At 43.5% G+C, this 25,921-nt stretch overlaps 1 protein-coding gene across 2 annotated transcripts in view; it reads left to right on the top strand.

The window, feature by feature from the left end:
- Positions 1–25,921, top strand: part of PIPOX (pipecolic acid and sarcosine oxidase) — a 326,531-nt gene that overhangs the window by 275,137 nt on the left and 25,473 nt on the right. For both annotated transcript variants that reach the window (XR_015308376.1, XM_086955131.1), the window contains exons 5-6: positions 13,003–13,155; positions 13,761–13,919. Coding sequence is in view for 1 of the 2 variants with exons in the window: in XM_086955131.1 (XP_086811257.1) it covers positions 13,003–13,155; positions 13,761–13,919 (312 nt within the window). In the remaining variant the exon portion in view is untranslated. The remainder of the gene's footprint in view (positions 1–13,002; positions 13,156–13,760; positions 13,920–25,921) is intronic.

The raw sequence follows: 25,921 nt of genomic DNA, 5'->3' as shown, positions 1-25,921 counted from the left end.
CTTGTAACTCCTCACCCACTGGCCTCCTCCTCTACTGCCCCACCCATTCCTGCAGTTCTTTAGGTCGAGCTATTTATAGCTCCGACATATTGTAAGGGAAACAACACTCTTGAACAAGCGGATTCCAAGCGGATTCCTCCCAATGCATGTAATCTATTGAAGCGTGACGCTTTGCCAGCGCGCGCTTGGCCTCACTCACACCCCATATGCTCATTCCCTATCCCTCCTCTCTGCCCCATTCCGTCACAATTTCTCACTCCACTTTTGTTCTGGCGCCGCCCAAGATCCCCTCTCCGCACTGCTGCATCTGTAAGTTCAACCCCCCCTTCCCTGCCAGGTTCTTCTCCCCTTTCACTTCTGCCCGCTTTTAATTATTTATTTAGTTGTGCACGTTTTATATTTAGCATGGCGCCCGCTTTTAATTATTTATTTAGTTGCACGCATTGCTTGTTTAGTGGAGCCAGCTTTTTACAAAAATATGTTTGTGTTTGAGCGACATCCAAGAGCACCTCGAAGCACTGCTACATCTGTAAATTTAAACCACCCTTCCACAGCACCACTCCGCGCACAGCAGCCCTCAACGCCACAGCATCACTCAACGTCACAGCATTACTCAACATCACAGCATTACTCAATGCCGCAGCATCACTCAGTGCCACAACACCACTCAGCACCACTCAATGCCACAGCACCATTGAACGCCACAGCATCACTCAGCACCACTGAATGCCACAGCATCACTCAGCACCACTGAACGCGACAGCATCACTCAGCACCACTGAAGGCCACAGCATCACTCAGCACCACTGAAGGCCACAGCATAACTCAGCACCACTGGACGCCACAGCATCACTCTGTGCAACCATTCAACAACTGGTTCTAATATGTTCTCTCAATGTTTCAAGCTTTATTACAAATGTCACAAAAATATGTTAATATTTCACTTCTGTTCTTGGATTTTCATCACAATAAAATACACTGAACATAATATTTCCAAAAGGTATTTACGAAAGTTTAAGCTATTGCCATTATAAATTACAATAACTTTTATTTAAGTATTAATTAGTTAAAAAAATAAAAGCCATTGTTATTTGTAATATTAATACATCTAAGTCATGTAAATACAACACATATTGCATTACAAATGCTATAGGTGTCACGTTTGCGAAAGTTAAAACTATTGGCATTGTAAATGCCAAAGCTATTAATTTCGCTATTTTCAAAACCAACACATAAATAAAAATGTGTCATTTACAATACCAATAGCTCAAACGTTCATAATGCGAGATCTATTGCATTGCAAATGCTCGTTTTTCTTTGTTAATAAATTGTAATTGTTTCGAGGACCAGGACCTCCGCTTAAAAAAAATAACACTTTTGTACTACTATTTTTTGCTTTGTTTAAATTTACCAATCCAGCTTGGATTTGTAAATGAAAAAAATTGCACTCACTTCATTTCGTAGGCAATCACATGGGTGGTGACGCCTGCAGGAACATATGCCATCACGCATACGCGTTTCAAGTAGCAGCTACATTAGTTCAACTTCTTTCCCTCCTTTTGGCCATGCTGCTCAAGCATCGTCAAAAATGCTTTTTGCTGATACTGTACAGCATCGCCAAAAACATTGTTAAAGCAACATGTCCCACAGGCAAGATCTATTGACTTTTCCAATGCGTGTTATATTACCCGCTTATTTTGGGAAAGATGGCTTGAAAAACCTGTATTCTTCAAAGACTTGTTTAGGAGCTCTTTAACTTTCTTCAACGGAATGTTAATAAAACAATGAGCAATGACGAGGGTCAATAGATTTAGGTGATTCTTTGGCTGCAGTGTTTACGGCACAATTATGGATTTACGGCAGTTGCTGTCTAGTTTGCCAACTAATGTTCTACATATGCCGATTTCACGAAAAGGTTTACTTCTATCTCCAATGGAGGAAAATAAAATTGACAGAGAATGTGTTGCATAATTTACATATATTATGCCACATAATTGAGATAACCTTGTTGCATAATTTGTTCTTCCGCGCCACATAATCCTAACAGCCCTGACAGTGTCATGCCACAGCTCTGTATATTGGTTTGGGGTCTGACTTTATGAAGATGAAATCCACATTTCACAGGCAGCCGTGAAATATTTGCCATTTTTCACGGTTCCTTGTGAAATAATTGGTTTTCATACCATTGCATTTCATGCAATAAAAGCGCAAAGCAGGTGATATATATTTCCATGTAGCAAAATGTGTGTAAACAGGCGTGCAGCCCAGGCAGGGCGAGTGCACTATTAATGGTCAGGCTTTCTTTTGTCAAACAAGGAACAAACAGGCATTCATCCATAACTTTCCATTAAAACACAGGTGTTTCTTCAATCATATACACGGGCACGTCTTTTCAGACGTTCCCACCTTTCAAAAGAAGGGACTTTCTCGAGAAAAAATGCCCTCCCCCCTCTGGTCCCCCCCCCCCCCTCTCAAGACACCGAGCCCTGCCGCGCATAGGCTTTGGCTTGTAGCAAGACCCTGTCTCCATTCTTCCGAGGGCCAACCACTGCTGCACACTGCTTCTACGGTTGAACCATAACTATATGTAGCTGTTTCCACTGTGTGTTATCTGTTTACATCAAGGTATGTTCTGGAAATCCCTGATACCGTTTGATGGTTTGGAAATCTGCCAATTCTTAAAAGTTTCAGTGGATATGGGGTGCCTTACGCCAGAGACTCGTAAATCCATGGCAAGCATCTGTGCCCAAGCATTGCCTGTAGCCGATTTGTGGCAAGGATGTATAACTGCAAGCCCTTGGCAGGGAAAGCATGGGTCGAGGCATTTGTCCTGGGTTTGAGGTACCCAGACACGAGGCTTGCCTTGAATTTGTGGTTGCAAGATAGAGTTAAAGCTAGAGTTAGAGCTAGAGTTAGAGCTAGAGTTGGAGCTAGAGTTGGAGCTAGAGTTGGAGCTAGAGTTGGAGCTCGAGTTGGAGCTATAGTTGGAGCTCGAGTTGGAGCTAGAGTTAGAGCTAGAGCTGGAGCTAGAGCTGGAGCTAGAGTTGGAGCTAGAGTTGGAGCTAGAGTTAGAGCTAGAGTTAGAGCTAGAGTTGGAGCTAGAGTTGGAGCTAGAGTTGGAGCTAGAGTTGGAGCTAGAGTTAGAGCTAGAGTTAGAGCTAGAGTTGGAGCTAGAGTTGGAGCTAGAGCTGGAGCTAGAGCTGGAGCTAGAGTTGGAGCTAGAGTTGGAGCTAGAGTTGGAGCTAGAGTTGGAGCTAGAGTTAGAGCTAGAGTTGGAGCTAGAGTTAGAGCTAGAGTTGGAGCTAGAGTTAAAGCTAGAGTTGGAGCTAGAGCTAGAGTTGGAGCTAGAGTTAGAGCTAGAGTTGGAGCTAGAGCTGGAGCTAGAGTTGGAGCTAGAGTTGGAGCTAGAGTTGGAGCTAGAGTTTGAGCTAGAGTTGGAGCTAGAGTTAGAGCTAGAGTTAGAGCTAGAGTTGGAGCTAGAGTTAGAGCTAGAGTTGGAGCTAGAGCTGGAGCTAGAGTTGGAGCTAGAGTTGGAGCTAGATTTGGAGCTAGAGTTAGAGCTAGAGTTGGAGCTAGAGCTGGAGCTAGAGTTGGACCTAGAGTTGGAGCTAGAGCTGGAGCTAGAGTTGGAGCTAGAGTTGGAGCTAGAGTTAGAGCTAGAGTTGGAGCTAGAGTTGGAGCTAGAGTTGGAGCTAGAGTTAGAGCTAGAGTTGGAGCTAGAGCTGGAGCTAGAGTTGGACCTAGAGTTGGAGTTAGAGTTGGACCTAGAGCTGGAGCTAGAGTTGGAGCTAGAGTTAGAGCTAGAGTTGGAGCTAGAGTTAGAGCTAGAGTTGGAGATGGAGCTGGAGCTAGAGTTGGACCTAGAGTTGGAGCTAGAGTTGGAGCTAGAGTTGGAGCTAGAGTTGGACCTAGAGTTGGAGCTAGAGCTGGAGCTAGAGTTGGAGCTAGAGTTGGAGCTAGAGTTAGAGCTAGAGTTGGAGCTAGAGTTGGAGCTAGAGTTGGAGCTAGAGTTAGAGCTAGAGTTGGAGCTAGAGCTGGAGCTAGAGTTGGACCTAGAGTTGGAGTTAGAGTTGGACCTAGAGCTGGAGCTAGAGTTGGAGCTAGAGTTAGAGCTAGAGTTGGAGCTAGAGTTAGAGCTAGAGTTGGAGATGGAGCTGGAGCTAGAGTTGGACCTAGAGTTGGAGCTAGAGTTGGAGCTAGAGTTGGAGCTAGAGTTAGAGCTAGAGTTAGAGCTAGAGTTGGAGATAGAGTTGGAGCTAGAGTTGGAGCTAGAGTTGGAGCTAGAGTTGGAGCTAGAGTTGGAGCTAGAGTTAGAGTTGGAGATAGAGTTGGAACTAGAGTTGGAGCTAGAGCTAGAGCTCAAGTTAGAGATCGAGATATAGAGTTAGAGATTGCACCTCTGCTCTGGCCCATTCCTCTTAAAGTGAAGGATGTGAGAGAGTAGTGACATAGCTTCCTGTGACGATTTAACATTGCTGTCTTTGGGATTTAGGTTCTGAAACCATTTTTTAGGGCTTGTCCCCGCCTTTCTGGGTTCACAGAGGACAGATTGAGTGACTGACGTTGACTGAAACAAATACATGAGTGGTTTATGCATTTTCAAACGGTCTTTAGACGTCCATCCTTGTGTCTCTTTGGAGTTCATTCTTGTTCTTTTCCATAATACCCCGGGCCCAAGTAAGCAGGCATTCCAAGGACCGCACCTGGTGCATCGTTCTGGTGTAACTACTCCTGTGGCCACAAGTGGTCCCCGCCAGTAATTTGGTGAACAAAGCTCCTGTCATAGCAGGAAGAATATCAGAGAAAATATCATGTGTAAACCAATAACCACTGAACCAAAGACGCGTTCATTATGAATACAGAAAAACTGCAGTGATGGCACGTCAAAGGCACTTCAATATTTATATTGGTTGCACTGTAAAGTCACTATCGTCTGTGACAGAATGCGCGGAGCTGTGAGACTACACTGACACCTGAGAGACACTGTGAGCGCAAGTCCTTGAAGAAAGGGCAGTGGTCATGGAGACTTCAATAGTGTAATGGAAACTGGAAAATTGAGAAAAATCCTAGAGTATGTAGAGAAGTAGGGAAACTTTGCAAGTTTGAAAAACACACCTGCAAGAGCAGGGTGCTCTACGCGAAGCAGTGGGTCCATGGTTGGAGGGGCATCTGTGCAAAGGTAAAGAGCTTTCAGGGAGGACCCAGGGTCGTGTAAACTGTCTTGCAAAGATAAAGTGCTCCCACAAAGGGAATAGCAGTTGGTGGGATTGTCTAGCAGTGGCAGAGAGCTCTGAGAGGGTGCAGGCAACTCTCTGAGGTTGGAGAGAGTTCTCACACAGATTTTAGGAGACGGAAAGATATGTGGTGGTTTGGGGCAAGGGTGAGGTAGGCCCTCCACCGAGAGAGGGGTCTGATTTGGTGCAAGAATGTTGAATTAAGCATGGACATCTTTCCAGTTTTTCCAGGGCTAGCGTCTACTACCCATGGCTTTACCTTTGATGCCCCTGGCCTGTGTCTTGTCTCAATGGCTATAAAGGAAGTAGCAAGAGCAAAAAGTGCTCTTAGATTTGTATTTGCACTCTTAGTTCATCAGCAGCAAATAGGGGGCTGATTACTTCTGATGGGTGGGGACAAGATGTCAACTGTATGATGTCATCAGGTGCAGAGGGTGTGCGATGCCACACACTTGCCTTTTTGGTGAATCGACCTCCTTGCCTAAACGTGATAAGATTCACCCTATGCCCCTTAATAACATCCGAGGTTTGACTCCTTTTGATACCCTCAGGCCAATAACCTATTTTTGTGCATGCACCTTCCTCGCGGCCACTGAGCTCGGGTGTGGAACAGGGCCAGAGGCGACCGACTGGCCCGCGGTAGAAGTGCAGGCGGCGGTGAGACGAAGGCGTCTTCTCCAGGCGGACTCCGCGAGCCTGCACTGCGCAGTCAGGGCGACAGGATATATTTCAGGCGAGGCGCAGAAGTGCTGAGCAAGTGGGAGATTTACAAGCACACGGCCGGCCTTCTCCAGAGCTCATTTAGCGAGGTGCTTTGGAAGACGTAGGGCCTGCATCTGCACGCTCCCGTCGACTGATTCCGGCCCTACGTCAGCGCGCGGCTCCTGGCGCGCTCCGCTACTCGCGCCAGCCCAGAACTTTAGTGTTTCCGGGTACACCAGGCTGCTCCCGCCACAAATTAGGGAAGATATACGGTAAAGGCGAGGCAGAATAAATGTCTCGCTTACTCCGAGTGCTGTGCACTGAATGTAATTTGTACAGGAGGGACTCGGTTGGGTGCAGCAGTGACATTATTCACGGCCTCACTTAGATTATCCCACGGAGCCCTCTCAGCAGACACAGTATTGGCCAAAATGCAGAATAAAACTACCAACCACTAGCAAAGCAAATAGGCCCGACATTGTGTCTGAGTTGAAAAGAGTTTGTGTGATGGATTCAAAGATCTGTTTTGTTTGTGTGTTAGAACAGTATCGTTACAGATGCCGACAACTCGTTACAGATGCCGACAACCCAGCAGCCAGATGTCAGTCAGTTTGTCTTGATAATGTTGGTGTGTACTTCACATATTAAAATCTCTCCAAAATCTTCATGCCAAATTATGCCCTCTTTTTTCACTAGACAACTATGTTCTAAAACGGGGCCTGCAAGCTGCACTGCTGAACCCTATGAGACCTACGGCGTGGCACTAGAGCATGGGTACTCTCAAACTTTCTCCGAGTCGGGGGCCAAATTTACAGTATGGTTTGTGGTCGAGGGCTGCACCGGTGGGGGTGGGGTCAGTGGTGGAGGCGGGCGCAGCTAGAGCAAAAATAAACTCTGGCCATGAGGTTGAACTCAGGCCCCTGCAGCAGACACATTGGTCCACTGAACCAACAGACCCAGCATACGCACATATCTCTTTCTCTCTGTCTCCCTCCCTCTCTCTGTCTCCCTACCTCTCTCAGTCTCTCCCGCTCTCTCTCCCTCTATCACTCTCCCTCCCTCGGTCTCCCTCCCTCTCGCTCTCCCTCTCTCTCGCTCTCTCTCGCTATGTCTCCCTCCCTCCATACATCTCTCTCGCTCCGTCTCCCTCTCCGTCTCCCCCTCGCTCTCCCTCTCCGTCTCCATCTCCCTCGCCGTCTCCCTCTCTCTGCCTCTCTCTCTCACCATCTCTCTCGTATTGCACAGGTCACTACCACACACAGAACAGTGCACCCCCGAAACACTTCAGCATCACCCTTACAACCTTACCCCACCACCTGCGGCTAAGTGCACCATCACCCACTGAGTAATGTGCCGCCACAAATGGCATATGCATGAACACACAGTGCACTACTACCACAAAACAGTGGATATTAGGCACAATTTATTTCTATAAGCGTAGCCGCAGCTTCTTTATATCCAGACCAGGTCCAAACCCCTTTACCTCTGGCAATTGCTGCATGTGGATATTAGGCACCAACAGAAAGTTCATATCAATCCAGGGAGGACCTGACTTTGCAGTTTGGGCTGTACTGTTCCCATTGGAGGAGGATGAACACTGATTTGCATATGTCTGAGTCCAACCTGAGGTGGCATGGAATGAAGAATAACAGTAGACTGGGATGCTGCCTAAGTAATTACCAGTGGCATCACTTTTTGTGTACTTCAGTGTGTCACCTTAAGTTGGGACAGGTATGCCTAGACATGAGTCCTGTGCACATGGTGTCATTGGAAACATGCTCTATCCAGCAGATGAGCCCGAATCAGTGGAAACCAGCCCTAGGTTGCTTGTGTTCGGTTTATGGCAAACCTGGCCGCGTAGTTTGGACTCAACTGTTCCCGTTGGAACAGGGCCAAGGCAGATTTGCATATTGGCTGGGTACAAACTGAGGTGGCATGGTGTGCAAAATAACGATGGACTGGGGTGCGGCCCAAGAAATTACCTGTGGCTGAAATTGCTTCTAGCATTCTATCCATCACTTTTTGTTTATTTCAGTACTTTAGGAGGAGCATCTTTAAAACCACTGTGATGTGACCTGCCTTAAACAAGTGCCGCAGGTTTTTGGGGATGCTGTCCGCAAGGGCCACTAGTGTTTAAAATTGCAGACAAAAGGTTCCTTTAGCAGACCAATCATGACTTCACGGATAAAGCACACAAATTCAGGGCAGTTCATAAAAAATGTAGACAGGTGGTCAACTTATGTAATACTGTTGATGGCAACATGTATGGAGTTCCACAGTCGCCTGGTTGTTTCAGAACACCACTCCTTGTCCCCACCCCACTCCTTTTTTTATGTCTCCGCCCACTTTCTGCTTGTCCCTTTTCTATTTTCCTTATCTTTTTCCTAGTATGGACGCTCCAGAGATATTGTGGTGTGGTTATTTTATGAAGGAAATGTCAGTGGTTATGTAGCTGGCGTTTGAACCATTTTGAACCAATAAAACTTCATTGAGTCATAAAGTTGGGCTCGATACCGGAAGCGGTTTCACACAAACCTCTGCTCTTCTGATCAGTGTTCTTGTTGCAATACTAACCTCCACCAGCAGGACCAGTAAGAAAAGGCAGTTTTTTTATTCACCGAGTAGTACAAGTCAGAGGGTGGTAGAGTTAGTGATGGTGGCATACGCAGGGTTCGCCATCTTACTCTGGCCACCTCCTATGGAAGAAACGCAAATAGGAGAAATTCCTCAGGATTTGTATCTTCTCCATGCAAATTTTACAGTATAAACCACAAACAGAATGTAAGCGCAAGTAGACGGTGCAGTTTTGAGAAATTCAAGGTCGCCATTGCCAATCGGCAAATAGATGCGTCCTCATTGGCCATTCCAATGGTACTGCGTGGAACTCGGTCAATCCCGCCTTTACACAACCAGACCCCGGTTTTGGCATTTTGCCCTTTGCCAAAAACATACCAGATTGAGAAGGACAGCACCACATTCAGAAAAGAGGATTACCCCCTTTTTTACCCCCTTTTTTAGACAAGGGTTACCTGGTGTCAGCCTGCAGGGAAAGGATATTAACTACACAATCAATGCAAGAACCGAATCAAAGATTGGCATTGCAGATGCGAAGTATCCAGCCCTGACAAGCCACTTTCAAAATTAGACTGTCATTCTGCATGTCATACACCGTTTCCCACAGGCCTCTGCTCTTGTGCAAAATTAGCATATTGCTACGTGAACCCTAACCTGCAGGAAGCATGTTTAACGCTGAATCAAAATATATCAACTTCTAAATGAGCGGGACAGAGTCCAGTCCTATTCATTTCGTTGTCCATATCCCAGCATTTCCTGCTCTTCTCTGTGCTCCAGACCTTAGACGTTGGCAGGAGGGGAAGACAGGGGTGACAGGATTGATTAAGGGTGGATGAAAACTGTTCACAGAAGCCCCATATACAATATTGTCACGTCACCACGTTTACATGATCCCATCTTGGATGAGGGGATTCTTTGTGATCGAGGCTCTCCCTACTTCCCTGCCATCATCCCTCATCATTCTTACTACATCACAGGAGATATTATTCGCAGTGTATGTGCAAAGTGCTTTAAAGTGTTTTACAGCCTATGTGTGCGCTCATCATACCTGACATCCTTCTAACCGTATGCAAGTCTCAAGCACTATGGCAGCTGCAGCCAAAGCTCAATAGAAAAGCTAATAGAATAATGCAGAAATCCACGAAATACCATGGACAGGATAAAGACTTGATAGACAGCCTAACTAAGCAGTGGTCAACAGAGAGAGCAGGGCCGGCTCTAGGCTCATGGTGGCCCTGTGCAGGGAGCGTAGGTGGGGGCCCCCGGAAGATGGGGGTCCGGACGGGACGGGACTGACCACATACTCCTTTCTCTTACCCTATATTATCAGATTATCATTTAAATGAATTATGAGTCGGGCTCACTTTGATCTCAGTGAGGTCACTACCGAACATAACAACTTTATAAAGCACCAAGGGGAGAAAGATGACCTGAAAGAAAGGCTGCACACCTCTGCATCTTTCCAGCCCATTTCAAATGTTTCTGATTCGGTCTCCAAATAGAAAGTCAAAAATACATGCTACAAATATAGACGTGTTAGCCAATCTCCCTCTTGAAGAATGTCCCTGAGTAAGTGAGTCCCTTCCATTTAGAAGTGATGATACACCACCTATTAAATTCAATACCCCCAAATTCAGGATTGGATGCAGTTCTTTCTCTTTCTTTTTTACAAGGAAAATGTTGCTAACAAACCCAGCTGAACTCCAATCCACTCTTATACAATTGTATTTTTTATGCACAGCAGTCTGCTCCACCATCTGCGTCTTCTCTGAAACTAACCAGTGGTGGCTGGTGACTTTTGAAAGTGGTGAGGCGTAAAAGTTGTGTGAAGTGCACTGTGGCGAGCGAGCGAGCATATGTACTTCATAGTTATCCGATTGTTTGTGTTTGCTAAACACAATTAATAAAATAGATGTTTAAAAAGGCTTACTTTGGTCTGCTAAATAGGTCACATACTCCCAAGAATCCAACTTTAATTATAATAAATGAGAGGTGCAGTGGTACTTTCCTAGGAGTGCTTAATTTGCATGAGTCTATATGTTTCGGAACGCCCAATGCTTGAGGTCTGACTCTTTGTTGCTCTGCTGCCCATCTGAAGCCACTACACTATGGCCTCTGTGTAAAGCTTGTTGATTGAGGTCCATGCAATGTCACTGCCAAACCCCTGTCTGCTGCTTGTGCCAATTTCGGGCCTGCTTGTGCCTTCACTGTCTGCTCAACCACCTAGTTTTGGGGTGAGACTGCCATTCACCACCCACGAGGACACTGTTGATGCTGGTGTGATGAGGCGGGGTGGAAATCTGCCATTATTAAGTATATTTTTTACAGATGGTGGGTTCGTATGTACTGCTGAGTCAAAATGAGAGCGGAGGACAGTGCATTGACTAGGTTGAGAAGGCAAGGCACTCACCAAGAGGAAGCAAATGTCTCTGAGGTTTGAATGTTATACTAACAAGTGTAGTTGATTATATCTTGGTACTTTCAGGGTCAAATAAAGGAAGTTGAATAAAAGTAGTGCTGTTGTTTTTCTGATATATTTCTGTAGGCTGAAATCTTATTTTAACATGGGGATGAAAAAGCCTCCATTAACATTTGCTGCACCCACCTTGTTGAAATGCATGTCATTTTAAATGAGCAGGAGGCACCACGGCCGGGATTAGGGGCCTCACCTTCCCACTTTGAAACTGAATGCAGCTGTTGCTCCCATCTCTCTCCCTGTACTATAGGCTGCTCTAGTGGGCAGACGCTGAAAGACGCTGACTGGCTAGAATGAAGTCGTACAGGCTGACAAATGTATTGACAAGTTGATTGACACTCAGGTGTATGGATTTACCTACCAGTAGAAAAGCAGATTTATAGACAGAGCGACGGGTACACTGACATGTAGTCAAGCAGAGAGACCAATAATCAAACAGCCAAGCAAGCAGCGAAACAGGCCGCCCCATAAGAAGGATGACCGAGTGACTGGCAGACAGGCAATTTAACAAATTAAGGGACAGTGAGACAGGCAGTCAAGGGAGTGAGGGACAGTCCGGCTGACATATAGAGAGAGGCCAGTGAGCGGTTGATTTGGCACGCAGACAGACAAAGAAGCCAAGCATCATAAACGCCTGTTGACTGCCCCACTTAGCTGGAGCTCTCATCACAATGTGTGTTTGTGGGGTCGAGGATGCTTGCAGGTTCAAGGAATAGTTCTGCTTTTCAAGTTCTTCACTTTATTTAATGCCTGAGCACTGTCATTGTATGCAGACAAGATGAAAAACGTTCTTGTGCAAAGGAATTGAAATTAATTTAGCAAAAGTATGTAGATGTTCCTCTATCACATTAAACACATATAATATTCAGGGGAAAAAACAAGCATTAAGTTATAACCAAGATGCAGCTAGCACCAACCATTGCAGCTGAAGACTAACAGTTCGATAGGGATATGGAGAGCACAGAGAAAACGTTTTAACTTTTTTTCTACATGTACATGTAGCTGCTCTGAGCTCCTCCTCACCCCCCCCCCCCTCATATTAAAAAGAAAGCATGAAACCCATGTGCTCAACAGCCAAATGACCCAAATCCAATACAAATATACATTTTCATGATACCATGCAGCAGCGAGCGTTGCTCGAATGCTTGCTTTTCCTCTATCAAATAGGCCAGGCCCGAGCGAGTCATATACTCATTTACCCAGCTGGCAGCTGCAACGTTTTTTTCAGTTTAGCTTTAGCTGCTGGTCCACTCATAGGAGCGAAGCTTCAAGCGAGGAAAATTATTTCGAGGGTAATGCCATCCTGAAATACATGCAGCGCGGGAAGCAGACTCTGCAAAGTGTGTCTTCAAAATTCAAGAAGACAAACTGCGCAGACTCGATTTTTTAACTTCCCGGCTTCCTTAGCTTAACACTTTCCTAACTCATCACAGGGTGAGGCCCACCCCACCCTGTGACGAGCTGGGAAAGGGTGGGGTATGGGTCGTGGCGGCCCCTCGGGTTTGGCGGCCCTGTGCAGGTGCACAGTTTGCACATGCCTTGGGCCGGCCCTGGAGAGAGAAGCAAACAAGCCATTGGCTAAAGCGGGATGATCCAAACCCGTTTTCTGTATGTTGGCTGGTATGTTTTATGATTTGTGTCATGATGACATGAGGTCTTGGCAGACAGCTAAAGCTGCTGGAATCGCACAGTTTGACTACATTTCAATACTAGGAGTAAAAGTCTTGCCCCACTGCACTGTAGACCGCCTCTGTGAGCTATACATATTGCATTTACCTCCTTTAAAATGTTTTGCTGGGTCCCGATCAGCTAACTGGTGATCGAATGTGTCACCTACTGTTTCAGACAAAACTTTTTTCACAAGCATAAACGTGTATGAATTACACCAAAAGGGCCCCTTGAGCCAAACTTTCGTAGCTTAAAAAAATCTTCTTTCACACGAATCCCTTTGAAGTACACTCAGAATTTCGTTGGTTATGTAGTCTACCCAGTTGTTTTCTCAATTTATTGTTCTAGCCTCTGGGAATCAATGTCTGCTACTGGAAGGAAAAGGTTCCTGGTGCTTATGGTATCCCACAAAAGTTTCCATGCTTCATAGCACTAAATCCCGGTGGGGACCCACACGAGATCTATGGACTGCCATCCAATGAATATCCTGGACTTATCAAGGTGAGACAAGGGTGCATGCTAAGGATATGTATTGTGTGTTCACAGAAGTATTGAATACAAATACTTGCATAGACCCACTTTAATAACATACAAGGAGTATCTTCCAGTGTACTTACATTTTGGAGGGTGTTCTACCAAATATAGGAGTTGGGAGGACTTTGAGTTATTTCTGGAATGTAGTGGAAACATAAGTTATGATGAGTATTAAGGGAAGAAACAATGATTGCCATTTACTATGTTGAAGTGGGTAGTAAGGGGGGTAAATAACATTCTTGATTTAATTAACAGACTGGAAAATTATGATAAAAAATTACTTGGTCTTGGAAAGAGTGTGATTAGATGACAATCAAGGAGAAAAAAGAGAGAACAACTGAAGATTTGGTCTGAAACGAGATAATGGTTGGATTTGTGGTTGCCATAATGGGCATTGACCTCGTTACCAAGTTTAAGATCTAATATAGATGAATTTCAGTAAAACCCATACAGACTGAATGTATTCTCGAACGATGAGGGTGTAGCGCATGGGCAACATGAACATAATAACTATTGGGATTTGCCACTGAGTTTCTTTCTGTTACCCCTCTTCCCAATTTCTAATATCACAGGTATGTTATCACCATGGCAACAAGGTTGACCCAGATTTGCGCGATCGGCCACTTGAGTCCCCCTCACTGCCGGATATCCAGATCCTCAGAAATTTTGTTAGCAAGTATTTGCCAGGTTTGGAACCAGAGCCAGCCATTGTGGAGCGTTGCATGTACACGGTAAGTGCTACACCTGTACCGAGAGGGTTCAGTGTATGCTCACACTGTACAGCATATATTGTAAGATGAGTGTTTGTGTTCCCTCATCATTTAAGGCTACTGTGTATATGCATACTGGCCTGCATGTCTATCAGATAGAGGTGCTTTGCATGAGATTTATTATTTGTATTTATATGTTTCTTGTAAAGGAATTGGCTAGGAGGTTTCAGGAAAAATAGTACGTGTCAAGATGTGAAGCTTCGTCTTAGAGCAGCAGGGCTGGGATATGTAGTCCTTGCTTACATTGACAGATTGACGCAGAAGCACAATGGACTATTTAGCAGGATTAAGGAGCATTGCTTCATTTGTGTTGGATAAGAGTACTGTATTATCAGGTGAATAGTCAGGTCAGGGTTCGATGCCTTCCCTAGATATTTAAAAGTTTAGAGAAGAAAGCAGGGATCAGAGGTTAGAACAGATATGTGGGAGGCAAAGACTGAATTTAACAATCAAGTTTTAATTCAAACACACTTCAGCAAATAACGTTTGGTGCATTCAAACGTACATGTATATCAGATTTCAGAGAAATTTAGACAAACTATAAATCAGTATTAAACAGAGAAAAAGGAAAATTGCAGCAATTTATAACAAAGATGTGGGCCTTTACACTTAATTGGGAAACTCAGAAACAGGCAGGAAAGTTTAAGAATGGATTACGTTATCCACCATGAAACACTAATAAGATATTTTCAACTAAGTGTAGAAAGGTTGGATTGGTAGAAGAAAACTAGTACTTTCCCGTTTTGCGTTGTGACTATATTTAAGATGACAGGATGAACTGAAGTGGCACGTTAAGGAATACATTCCCAAAATCCAATTTGGGGGATTCCGAAAAAAGTAGAATATAATACCAGAGATGATGATAATAATAATGGTCTTATGCTTGATTCCTAGAAATCCTGGTAGATTTTGTATTCTATTGGCGATAATTATGTAATTCTTATTTGGGTCTCAATCTGTGATACTTTCTCAGGACACAGGGCTGGACCATGCTTAAGCTAAGGTTGTATCCCATAGTTCTTCCCAAATTAATGCCTAATGACTTTTCTGATATGGGCAGTGTAAGAAGCTAGCCTGTGTGGACAATCCCGCAGTCCAGCCCTGAAAAAGCCAACTACTTTTTCCTGTAAAGTATCCTTAGCTCACTGTTCGTAACTTGGCTTTACCAGCAAGGCTATACTTTTGGGCAACATTTGTGTAATGCATGTCACTAATTTATACATCATTCTAGTCAAATTATATACATGAATTCAGGGTCCAAACTAAGCTCAGAATGATATAAAAATTGTGGAGCAAAAGAATCAAATTTAAATGTGTTATTTATCATCAAAAGCTGTTCCAAAAACAAAAGCCATACCCAATCAGTTGTTCTATAATTAGAGAAAAATTTTAAATGGATAAAAATCATTGCTGAACCCGTATGCAAATCAGTAGTTGTGCCCAGCGAGCTACAATCATGTAAATTATTAAAGAGTTGAAAATGTAATGATAACCTGCCGAGCTGATGTGAGGTGTCAGGTCTGAAGCTGCCAATCTTAGTTTGAATTTCTCAGCCATCCCATGCAAAGTGCGGACACAGACAGGGGCTCTGCCTGTCGGCCTGTTGGGGCCAGGAAGGGCCTTGGGCAAAGACTACTGTTCCACTGAAATTTACAAGGTACGGCATAATAATCAACCAGCAGCCTACACTGTCAATCTCCACAATTGCATCCCGACCTAGGCAACACACACACACATAGCAATCACACAACACACAAATCCAACCTCGTACACATCCCAATAGTTACCAGACGCCCTCAAACTACAGGATGCTCATTCCAATGCTTGCTCATTTGCACTTGCTCTGCTGTAATACAGGCACCAGATTGTGAAGACCTCATCCCCTCTCACAAGCTTGATACCCTCTTCATCACAAAAATGTGGTACACCACCCACCTTCTCACACATCTTAGACATTCTCTTTCCCACAGGCTACATCATCCATTGTGTGAACTGGGTAAATAAGAAAGGAGGAGGTGTCACTGTCTTCCATAAGTCCTCGAGGTGCAGCATGCTAGGCAAGAAAGTAACACTCTAAGGTACTGCTGACAAGCCATTTCCCACTCTCTGCGAGTCAGACCACCACCTTCCATCATATCTGCAGGCACCCCAGGCAGAACAAGGACTTTATTGATGAAGTCTCAGATCTCTTCACCAGCCTGTCAATCCAACTTGCCCACACTACCCTCTTGGGTGACTTACCCTCCCAGGCAACTCAAGCTAAAAAAAACCAAGAGAGACTATCCTCAACCTCACCGACATCCTCAACGTGCTACAGCATGTCGCACAACCAACACATTCCAAAGACTAAATCCTTTACCTTGTTTTCTCAACATCACCAAAAATCCAATGCAAAGCACCCATTCCCCTAGACTGGACTGACTACTTTACCCTCTCTATCTTTCGGCTCAACATCTTACCAACAAACCAAGCCAAAGCTATCAGCATCCCAGTACTCTAATTACCTTGTTGACGATAAACAATCTATCTGCAGACAGCAAAGAAAATGGAAAAAAAGAACCTCTCGATAACTGAAATCCCTCGGCACAACATGCAGACATCTCATCACATCAGCTAAAGCAAAATACTATGCCAACATCATCCATGAGGCCACTAAAGGAGACTGAATTTTTTTCAAAACAATCAAGTACTTCCCCCACCCATCTAAGTCCCTAGTAAAGTTCACTACATGTGGCCAGGGCCTATAAAGTAAATACTACTAGAGGGCCTGCAGCACTGAGTGTGTCACCCTCGTAAGTAGCCCTTCAAACATGTCTCAGACCTGCCATTGCAGAGCCTGTGTATGTAATTTTAACACTCCATGTCAAACTGGCAAAATACAACTTTTACCAGGTCCAAACATTCTTTTTCAATACATGTAAGTCACCTCTAAGGTAGACCCTGGACAGCCCCATGGGGAGGGTGCAGTTTATTTAAAAAGTGAGACGTACTTTTACATTTTACATGTCCTTGGAGTGAAAAACTATTAAATTAGTTTTTCTCTACTGCAAGGCCTATCTCCCCATAGGAGTTGCCTTATTACATTTTATAAGTGTAATTTCTAAATGGGAAGAGCCAACTGGTTCATGTGTGGTGTTTCTGTAATCCCAATTTAAAGTCCTTTTTTATGGTGAAGTCCGATTTTAAATTACAATACAGAAAATGCCTCTTTTAGAAAAATGGCATTTTCATGCCTAAGCCATTTGGTGCCTGCAGCCTGTCTCTGGTCATGTGACTGGGTGTAGTTGGCAGTTGGGCTTTGAATATTCTTCCTAGGCAGCCGCACAATGGGAGCTTAGGGGTGACTGGATGTGCCATCATTAACAGGATGGGAGGGTGGAGCTGGGCCCAGCCTCACTTACACCTGAATACCTGTGTCCTGTCGCCCAACAAAGGGCTGCATGCCCTCTGTAGTTAGTCTTGAGCCAGGGCGAGGAAGGCAAGGCATCTGTGCTCTTGAAAGGCATGCCTCTAGAAGTTTCCCACTCTTCAGTGGTACGACTATGTGTAAAAGAAGAATCTCGGACACCACCACTTCAATACACTTCTGCACCTGTGGCTACTTTGCCAGGAAGGACTGCTGTGTTGCCACAAGGAATGTCATTCTCTGGACTGCTGCTCTGAAGGAACGGCGGCCCTGCTGTGCTGTCCTGATGCCCTCTTGCCTGGGTGAAAAGGACTGAACCTGCACCTCTTAAACCCAGACCCCAGAGTGACTCCAAGGGCTAGTTGGCTGGCCTCCTGATCTGAAGCCTCAGGGACATAACAAGTTCGCAACAACCTTGTGTCTGCACTGGGACACTGCCATCTGTGAGTCTTCCTTGCGAAGTAGTGCTACCCCAGTCCTGGACCTGGAAGTGGGCCTATGGTGCTTTGCCATCCTCTGTAGATCCAGCAGAACCAACGACTTTCCTCTGCTGTGTGATGCAAAACTGAGCAGAACCGCCACATCGCTGCACTTTGGGATCGGAACAACCGCAAAAGACCTACCTTGCATCACAGCCCGATGCTGCATCCGAGCCGCCATAGCGTGATGCACCCCCGGCGCAGGCCTTTTCATCCCTCATTGATAGCAGCTTCGACAGCGATGATGGACTGCTCATTGCAGCCCCCAGCTACTTGGAACCAACACATTGCGCCAACTGCGCAATGCATCCCTGCCTCAGGACTTCTCATCTCATGGCCTAGTCGATGTCCTCCCCCGCCCCTCGCCGCATCTTGGGACCGATGCATCGCTTCAGCTGCACAATGCATCTTCGGCACAGATCCACGCAATGCTCCGCAACCCAGGATTAAAGGTACTTTTGGTCAGTGGGCCTAACTGGGCCCCTGTTACTGACCCACACTCCATCGCGGCCATCCCAAATGTGTGACTTTGTCCCAGTCCAGTGCAACCAGATATCCACAGGTGGTGCTTCATGCCATTTGGCGCTATTTTTGCTAAAATCTTTCAAATTGAATATTCCCGGTTTTACTAAGTGGAGTTTTGTCATTTTGGTCTTGTTTTGTTTATTAAATTAATCTATATTCTGGCGTGGGATCTTTTTGTGTGTTGTTTTCACTGTCTTTCTGTTTACTTTTTTTTTTTTAATTATTTTTTATCCATGATAGATACATTACATATATAAAACCAACAACTTAACAGCACAGTCCTAAAAAAAGATAGACAATAGTTAACAAATTGATGACATGCAGTGTATATTTCATTTTTACCCGTATCTGAACCATGACAGTTCTATAAAGTGCAAGTGCTAAACAAACTTGAGAATAAACAAAGAGACAGATCATCATTCTTCCATATATGCCAACACTGGCCCCCATATCTCCATACCCAATCTCCTCTTTTGAGAGCCTTTCAGAGCATATAAACTATGCTCTAGATTAAAAATTGTAAAAAATCTAGCCCTCCATAACTCAAAGGTCGGAGCATCTTTCTGCAGCCACATTGAAGCAATTCGTAATCTAGGTATGGCTGTAGCTAGAAAGATCAAGTATCGAAATATATATACCATCTGATCATGCCTTTCATTCTCTGCCACCCCAAAAAACAGATGAGAAGCAGACAATCTTACTGCACCCCCCATGATTTCAGTTAAAAATCTCTCTAAATGCTCGAAAAAATTGCTTAAGTGCCTGCATGCAAAAAAGATTTGCACAATGTCTGCATCTTCAGTTATACATCGAAAACACCTCCCATCATTTGCCCCTCCCCATTTTAGCATCCTAACAGGAGTGTAGTAGAGATTAAACACTGTCCTATAGTGCTGTAAGCGAAGATTAGCAGACATCAATAACCTCCCAGCCAGATCTATGGAGTGTTCCATACGAGTGCCTTGGCACCCTAACCTATTGTCCCACTTAATGTTAAGCCTATCCAAATCATCGACCTGAGTATCCAACAGTAGGTTATATAAAATGCATTCTTCCTCACAGGCTCAACTAGAGGATTCAACTCAATCCTCCATCGGCTTGTGCATAAATAATAGCAAATTTGTAAATATTTAAAAAAATTCAGAACTAGGGAGGCAATATTTCTCAGTTTACATCTCAAAAGATATCAAGGTCCCATTAGCATACAATACATCGGATGCCTTTAATCCGCCATCTGTCAACGGTCCTATCCTAAAATATAGATGGTAACAATCCTGTTGCTGAAAATTTAGTATAATAGGAAACCCTTTCAAATTGATAACATTTCCGTACAGCCTACCATACCTTATATGCGACATTTAAAACTTTAACCCTAGTTTTTTTTAAATAACTAGGCTCCAACATCACTAACAAATGATTCTTGGCATCGCCGCCTAATAACATCTGATATATGCTGTGTTAAGAAACTCTTCCTCAGTTAATAGTATGCTCATATTTTGCAGTATGCACACTTAATAATATAAGGTAAAATCCGTTACTGCCCAACCGCCTTTCTCGAGGGAGGACCATAAAGCGCATGGCTCTACAAGGCTTCCCCTGATCCCATAGAAACCTAGCGCAGATTTATTGAAGTATTGACAATTGGACACAGGAGATTTCTAACGGGACTGATCAACAGAATTATAAAACCTTGGGTAATGCTAACAGTTTAAGAACATTACAGCGCCCCACCAATGAGAGATGCAGACATTTACAACGATCTAATTGTTTACGTACGGAATTTACGATATTGCCCCAATTGACCTCCACTAGTGTATTTAGGCAAGTCCTTAATTTAACACCCAGGTATGATACCTCAATCATAATTTGGTGATCATTATAGCCCTCTCGATTTAGACACAAAATTTGTGTCTTAGACACATTAAGTTTATATCCAGAAACTGCTCCAAACTCAAGTGCCAACTATTCTATCTTATCTCTATCGAACTAAACAAATGCCAATACTGCTACTTTATTTATACTCTTATTTGAACGGACATATTGAAAATCCAACAACATGTGCCACGGATTTCTAGTTCTGTCTTCGTATCAAAATTTCAAAATGTCCACAATTCTTACATTTTTAACATCACAACTGAACACAATTATTACATAAAAAATTTCCGTACTAACATTCCTGATTCTTCCATTTGATCACTCACTAAACCTTTTCAAACGCTCAAACATTCATTCAACACATTCACAGCAGTCATCCTCTATTTACAATTTCTTTTTGTTTGATCTCTTTTCCATCCTTAGTTTAAAAAAACGCCATAGTAAACAATATGATCACGTTATATTTCTTCATATACACAATTCAAGCTTTGTTGTGCATTCTTATGGCTGAAAACAACTGGTCTACGTGTTTTGAACTCTTGACCAGTGTAGAGTTCTCCTCAGGACCAAGTAGCTTCTCTTAATCAAGCTGTTCTGATAACACAACCCGACGCTGGGAGACACATCTCTCTGTGGAAACCGTCTGACTCGGACCCGTCAAAATATTTGAAGCAGCACTTGTAATAGAGTTTTGTGCTCCCTGGGGCCCTATTCCCTTATATTCAAGTTTGGCAATGGGATAGTCTGTTGCTGTTCAGTCTTCAGTCGGCTCAAACCGAGAGATGCGGTGCGTAGCGACTTCCGCATTCACGCGATTGGCGCACCAACAGGATCAGAATTCAACTTAACTCGCCATTGATCCTTATCGATAATTTCATAACTCATTTGACAAACATAAATGTCACTATCATCCCAATCATCCACAATGCCATCCTCAGGGGAATCCACAACCAACCTAGAAAGAGTGTCAGCAACACTATTTTCAATCCCAGGAATATATCTAATATCAAAATTGTATTCCTGTAGAGCAATAACCCATTTGGTTATTCTGCTGGAGACCTGATCAATCCTTTTCTCTTTTAAAAGTCTCACAAAGAGGTTTATGGTTGGTTTTGACAAAAAATCTGGGGCCATATTATTAAGAAAGGGTGATACATTATCGCTGCGCTTATCGGCAGGAAACTGCCGTTAAAGCAGCGATAATGGGCTTGATAATATGCCCTTGTGAATTCCCATAGAAGCCCAGGTTCTGGTGTGAACCCGGGCTTCTATGGGAATTCACAAGGGCATATTATCAAGCCCATTATCACCGCTTTAGCGGCAGTTTCCTGCTGATAAAAGCGGCGATAATGTATCGACCTTTCTTGATAATTAGGCCCCACTTCCCCAGGAAACTTTCTAAATTTTCCAACTGACCAGAAGACAGCGAGTGCCTCACGTTCGATAACAGAGTAGCGAGACTCAGGAAATTTGAGTCCACTTGAGGCAAACATAGTAGTCACTAAACCATCATCACCTTCTTGTTGGAGAACAGCTCCCAACACCTTGAGACTCACATCAGTGGTAATAGTGGAGGTTTTGGAGGGATCGAAACTTTTAAGTTTAGAAGCATAGCAAAAAAAATTCTGATTACAATCCTCACTCCACTTAAATTCTGATCCTTTTTTTAATAAATTCCTCATGTTAGTCGACAGCTCAGCAAAACCCTCAACAAATTTATTAGAATATTCGATCATTCCAAAAAATTTCATAAGCTCCTTCTTACTCACAGGAGGTGGCAAATTAACTATAGTGTCAACTATAGTGTCAACTAAGTCAGACTTGGGAGTAATCCCTCACCAGAGATTGTGTGGCCTAAATAGTGAATCGAGGTAGTACCAAATTTAGATTTTTCAGATTTTATGGTGAGATTTGCTTCTTCAATTCTTCCTAAGACAACAAGTCTGTCTTCGTGTTCTTTATGTTCCTTTCCGAAGTCAAGTATGTCGTCCTAATAGACACATACACCGTGACACTCCTCCAATATTCTTTCCATTACTCTCTGAAAAACAGAGGCAGCCGATAACAGACCGAAGGGCATGCGCACAAACTTGAAGGTTCCAAACGGGGTAATGAAGGATCTGTAATTCCTAGAGTCCTCATCCAGCTCAATCTGATGGTAAGCTGATGCCGAATCAATAGTACTAAACACTTTGGCATCACCTAACAAAGCTATCAATTCTGAGATGTTGGGCCGAGGATAATGGTCAACCACGACACATTTATTGAGCTGTCTTAAGTCGACACATAGGCAAATGGAACCATCAGACTTGCGAGCTGCGACTACTGGGGCAAGCCACTCCGCGCTGGTGACCTCTTCAATAATACCACCAACCTTTAATTTGTTCAATTCTTTTTTCATTTCATCCCTCACTGCAAGAGGAACATTCCTGACTTTACAGCACGGGGGTTGTAAATCAGAGCGTATAGGAATTTTTAACTTAAAATCTTTGAGGCAACCAAGCTAACTCCTGAAAACTCTGGGAAACTTCTTTTTAATGTGATGTTCTATCGAAGAATCAGTGTCTGGAACAACAGTACGAACAACCTCCTTAAGTTTAATGGGAGAAGAACTGCTGCGGTCAAGCATTACACCAAGATTTCCTTGGTGGAACCAGCTGATGATGCTGTCACCCTTTTACCAGAAACATAACGATCTTTGTATTCAATAAGACCTATAAAGTAACCACGCAGAGGTATTGGTTCACCTCCATAGGCCAACGGGCAAATGTCTGGCTTGAGCAATGATACTTTGTGAGCCAACTTATTTTCAAAGAAGACTTTAGAGATAATCGTAATTTTGGCACCAGAGTCAAAGAGAACTTTAGTAGTTTCTCCATCAATCTGAATGAAATCGAGGGGGCAGGACTTACCTTCAAGACAAGAACCAACTTGAACAACAATTTGTCCGCAGACAAAATCTTCCTCAAGAATCTCTGATTCCACACATTTTACATTAGAAGAAGAAGGTTTTTTGGTCTTACAGACAATAGAGAGATGCCCTTTTCTTTTACATTTTGAACATATAACATTTAAGGCAGGACATTTACTGTCATTGGCAAAATGCCCAATCTTATCACGTCTAAAACACTTTGGTACAAAATTCTTTTTTTAGTATTAACAGAACGCTCACCACTCGGCAAGACATTATGACTTTCTTTAACCACATGAATAGAGCTTTGCTTATCCTTATTGAGAGTATCCACACATTTCAGTAAATGTTCGACTCTCTTTGCAACTTGTATGACTTCATCTAATGAAGGTTCATCACGCAGCCAGAGTTCTTCATGGACTTTTTCTATATTACAGCCAAGAATGAATTGATCCCTGATCCTTTCATCAGTTAAATCACCAAATTTACAAGTAGAATCTAACTTTCTTAATTGAGTAACATACCCTTCAACCGTTGCTCCTTCATTTTGTAGTTTCTTCCAAATTTGTATCTTTCTAGTATCGTACTCACTTTTGGTAAATAGTGTTTATCTAGTTTTTTTATAGAAATTTCAAATTCATTAGGATCTTTGGCGTCATCATCAGTGAGTTCAGGTAAATGATCAAAAACGTCTTGGCCTTCAGAACCAAGACAGTGAAGAAGTAGGGAAGATCTGCTTTCCGCACTAAGACTTACCCCGCAAACCCTGGCATCAAAAAGAAAGGTGGAGCAGTTACATTTTGCATAGTTGTAGTTTGAACAAAAATTGAATGTATACAAGTTTACCTTAATAAAGTACCACCACTGCCATAAACAGAAGTGCAACGGATTAAACATATATCAAAAATAGGCACATTGCAATAAGAAGAAAAGTCAAAAGAAGTCAAAGTGTTGAAAAATACAAAATAGCGAACCCTCAAAAGTATTTCTTAAAATAACAGTAAACGTGTCACTGGAATGTAAAAAATAGAAGAAACGAAAATTTGCCATGTGTGATACTGTTGACCAGGACAATTTTATTAAGACTTATGGCGTATTAAGACATATGATTCTTAAATGAAGAAGTGTGTGTGTCACTGACGCGACACACAATCTGCACTGAAATCGCGTTGCTGGATGACCCGACTTCCTGGGAAACAAAAGGTTGCCTGGGAAAAGAAAGATGGCTGCCACATAGCGCAAGCAGAACGAAGTGACGTAGATGTAGACGTTCTCTTCACTACTGGGGAAGATAGCATGCAGAAGCAAAACGGATGCGAGTGTTCTTGGAACTCCACGCTCGAGGATGCACTGTCACAGAGAAACACTTGAGGATGCACTCCGCCACTGACACAAGTAGGAAAAAGGACGACGTGTTTTAAAAGATGCACTCCACTTCAATGTGATCCCAAACAATGTCAAGAGCCACACAAAGCCAATAGAAGGATCCCAATAAATCACAGCATGCACGAAGTCACAGTGGAAACAGATATTAACAAAAAGGATCCACGTTGCTTAAAAAGAGTTCAATATTTTAAAAGGAGCATTCAAAAGAAAAGTGATCAGACACCGGTGGACATTCACACAGGCTGAAAAACACGGTGAAAGCTCCTAGTTCAGGTAGAATGAAAGAATTCTCTGTGAGAAAAATACATATATTATGAGGAAACAGTACCTTAGGTAGGATGGTCCATCTCCTACCTGAAGAAGTTTTATAAATAGGAAACGCAGAAGGAAAAGTTGCTGTTGGGTCTCTCTCCTCTTCCAGCTGCCGACTACGCCAGTGTAAGATCGAAGGGCAGCTGTAAGAATCACTCTTCAGGCATGTAGTAAGTTGAAGGAAAGGTTTATTTCATGGAGAAAGGAGACCCATCCAGTCCCAAAGTCTCCTCAGGTAACAGTCTCATTTGAACCAATACATTCTAAATAGATTCTAAAACTACAGATACATCAATGCAAAAGAATACTGGTGTTATTGTAACAAAATGACATCAGAAGAAAGGCAGAATATCACAATCATACTTAGGCCTGTGTTCTAAGTAGCTCTAGCTTTTTAACATTTTTTCACTGTCAGCCATGTCAATATTAAATAACCAACACAGATAAAGGACTATCAGGAGCAGAGGAATCTTATGGAGCGAAGGCATCCTACAGGCAAGTGACAGACCACGAGGCAGGTTGAGAGAGCCAGGGAAGGATGTGGTTCCACAGGAGAGCTACAACCGATTAGTGCATAACGCTGCAGAAATTTTACCCCAAATAGTCCCTGTTTTGCCTCAGACTGAAAACTAATAAAGCAAAAGGCAACACACAGAATATTTGCGTACAGCACGCTAAGGAGGCAGAAAACATTAATAAAGGGCGCACAGCACTAGGGACAAAACAGAAGTAAAGGGTGCAACAATCAGCGGAGGTGCTGGAAGGATAGCAGCAACAACAGGGGAGGGATGGTGTGGGATTGAAGATTCAATAAAATATAGGTGTCGGAGCTGAACATGCACTCTCGGTGTAGCATGAGCAAGAAATAAATAAATAAATAGTCCCCCAAATGAACAGATAAACAACCAAAGCATAAAGATACAGTGCTTGGTCCCTTCATTGTGGGAGGAAATAAAAGAAAAAAAGGAAGGACAAAGAAGGATTCACCAGTAGCAAGCAAGGATTTTTAAAGGACACTGAAACAAACAATGAAAAGCAGTGGGATGGCTGTAAGCCCACAAAGCTATAC

The sequence above is a fragment of the Lissotriton vulgaris genome, chromosome 2_1 (genome assembly GCF_964263255.1).
Source record: "Lissotriton vulgaris chromosome 2_1, aLisVul1.2, whole genome shotgun sequence".
Taxonomy (NCBI): domain Eukaryota; kingdom Metazoa; phylum Chordata; class Amphibia; order Caudata; family Salamandridae; genus Lissotriton; species Lissotriton vulgaris.
Note: the sequence above shows the minus strand (reverse complement) of the source record. Positions and strands in the feature narration are given on the sequence as shown.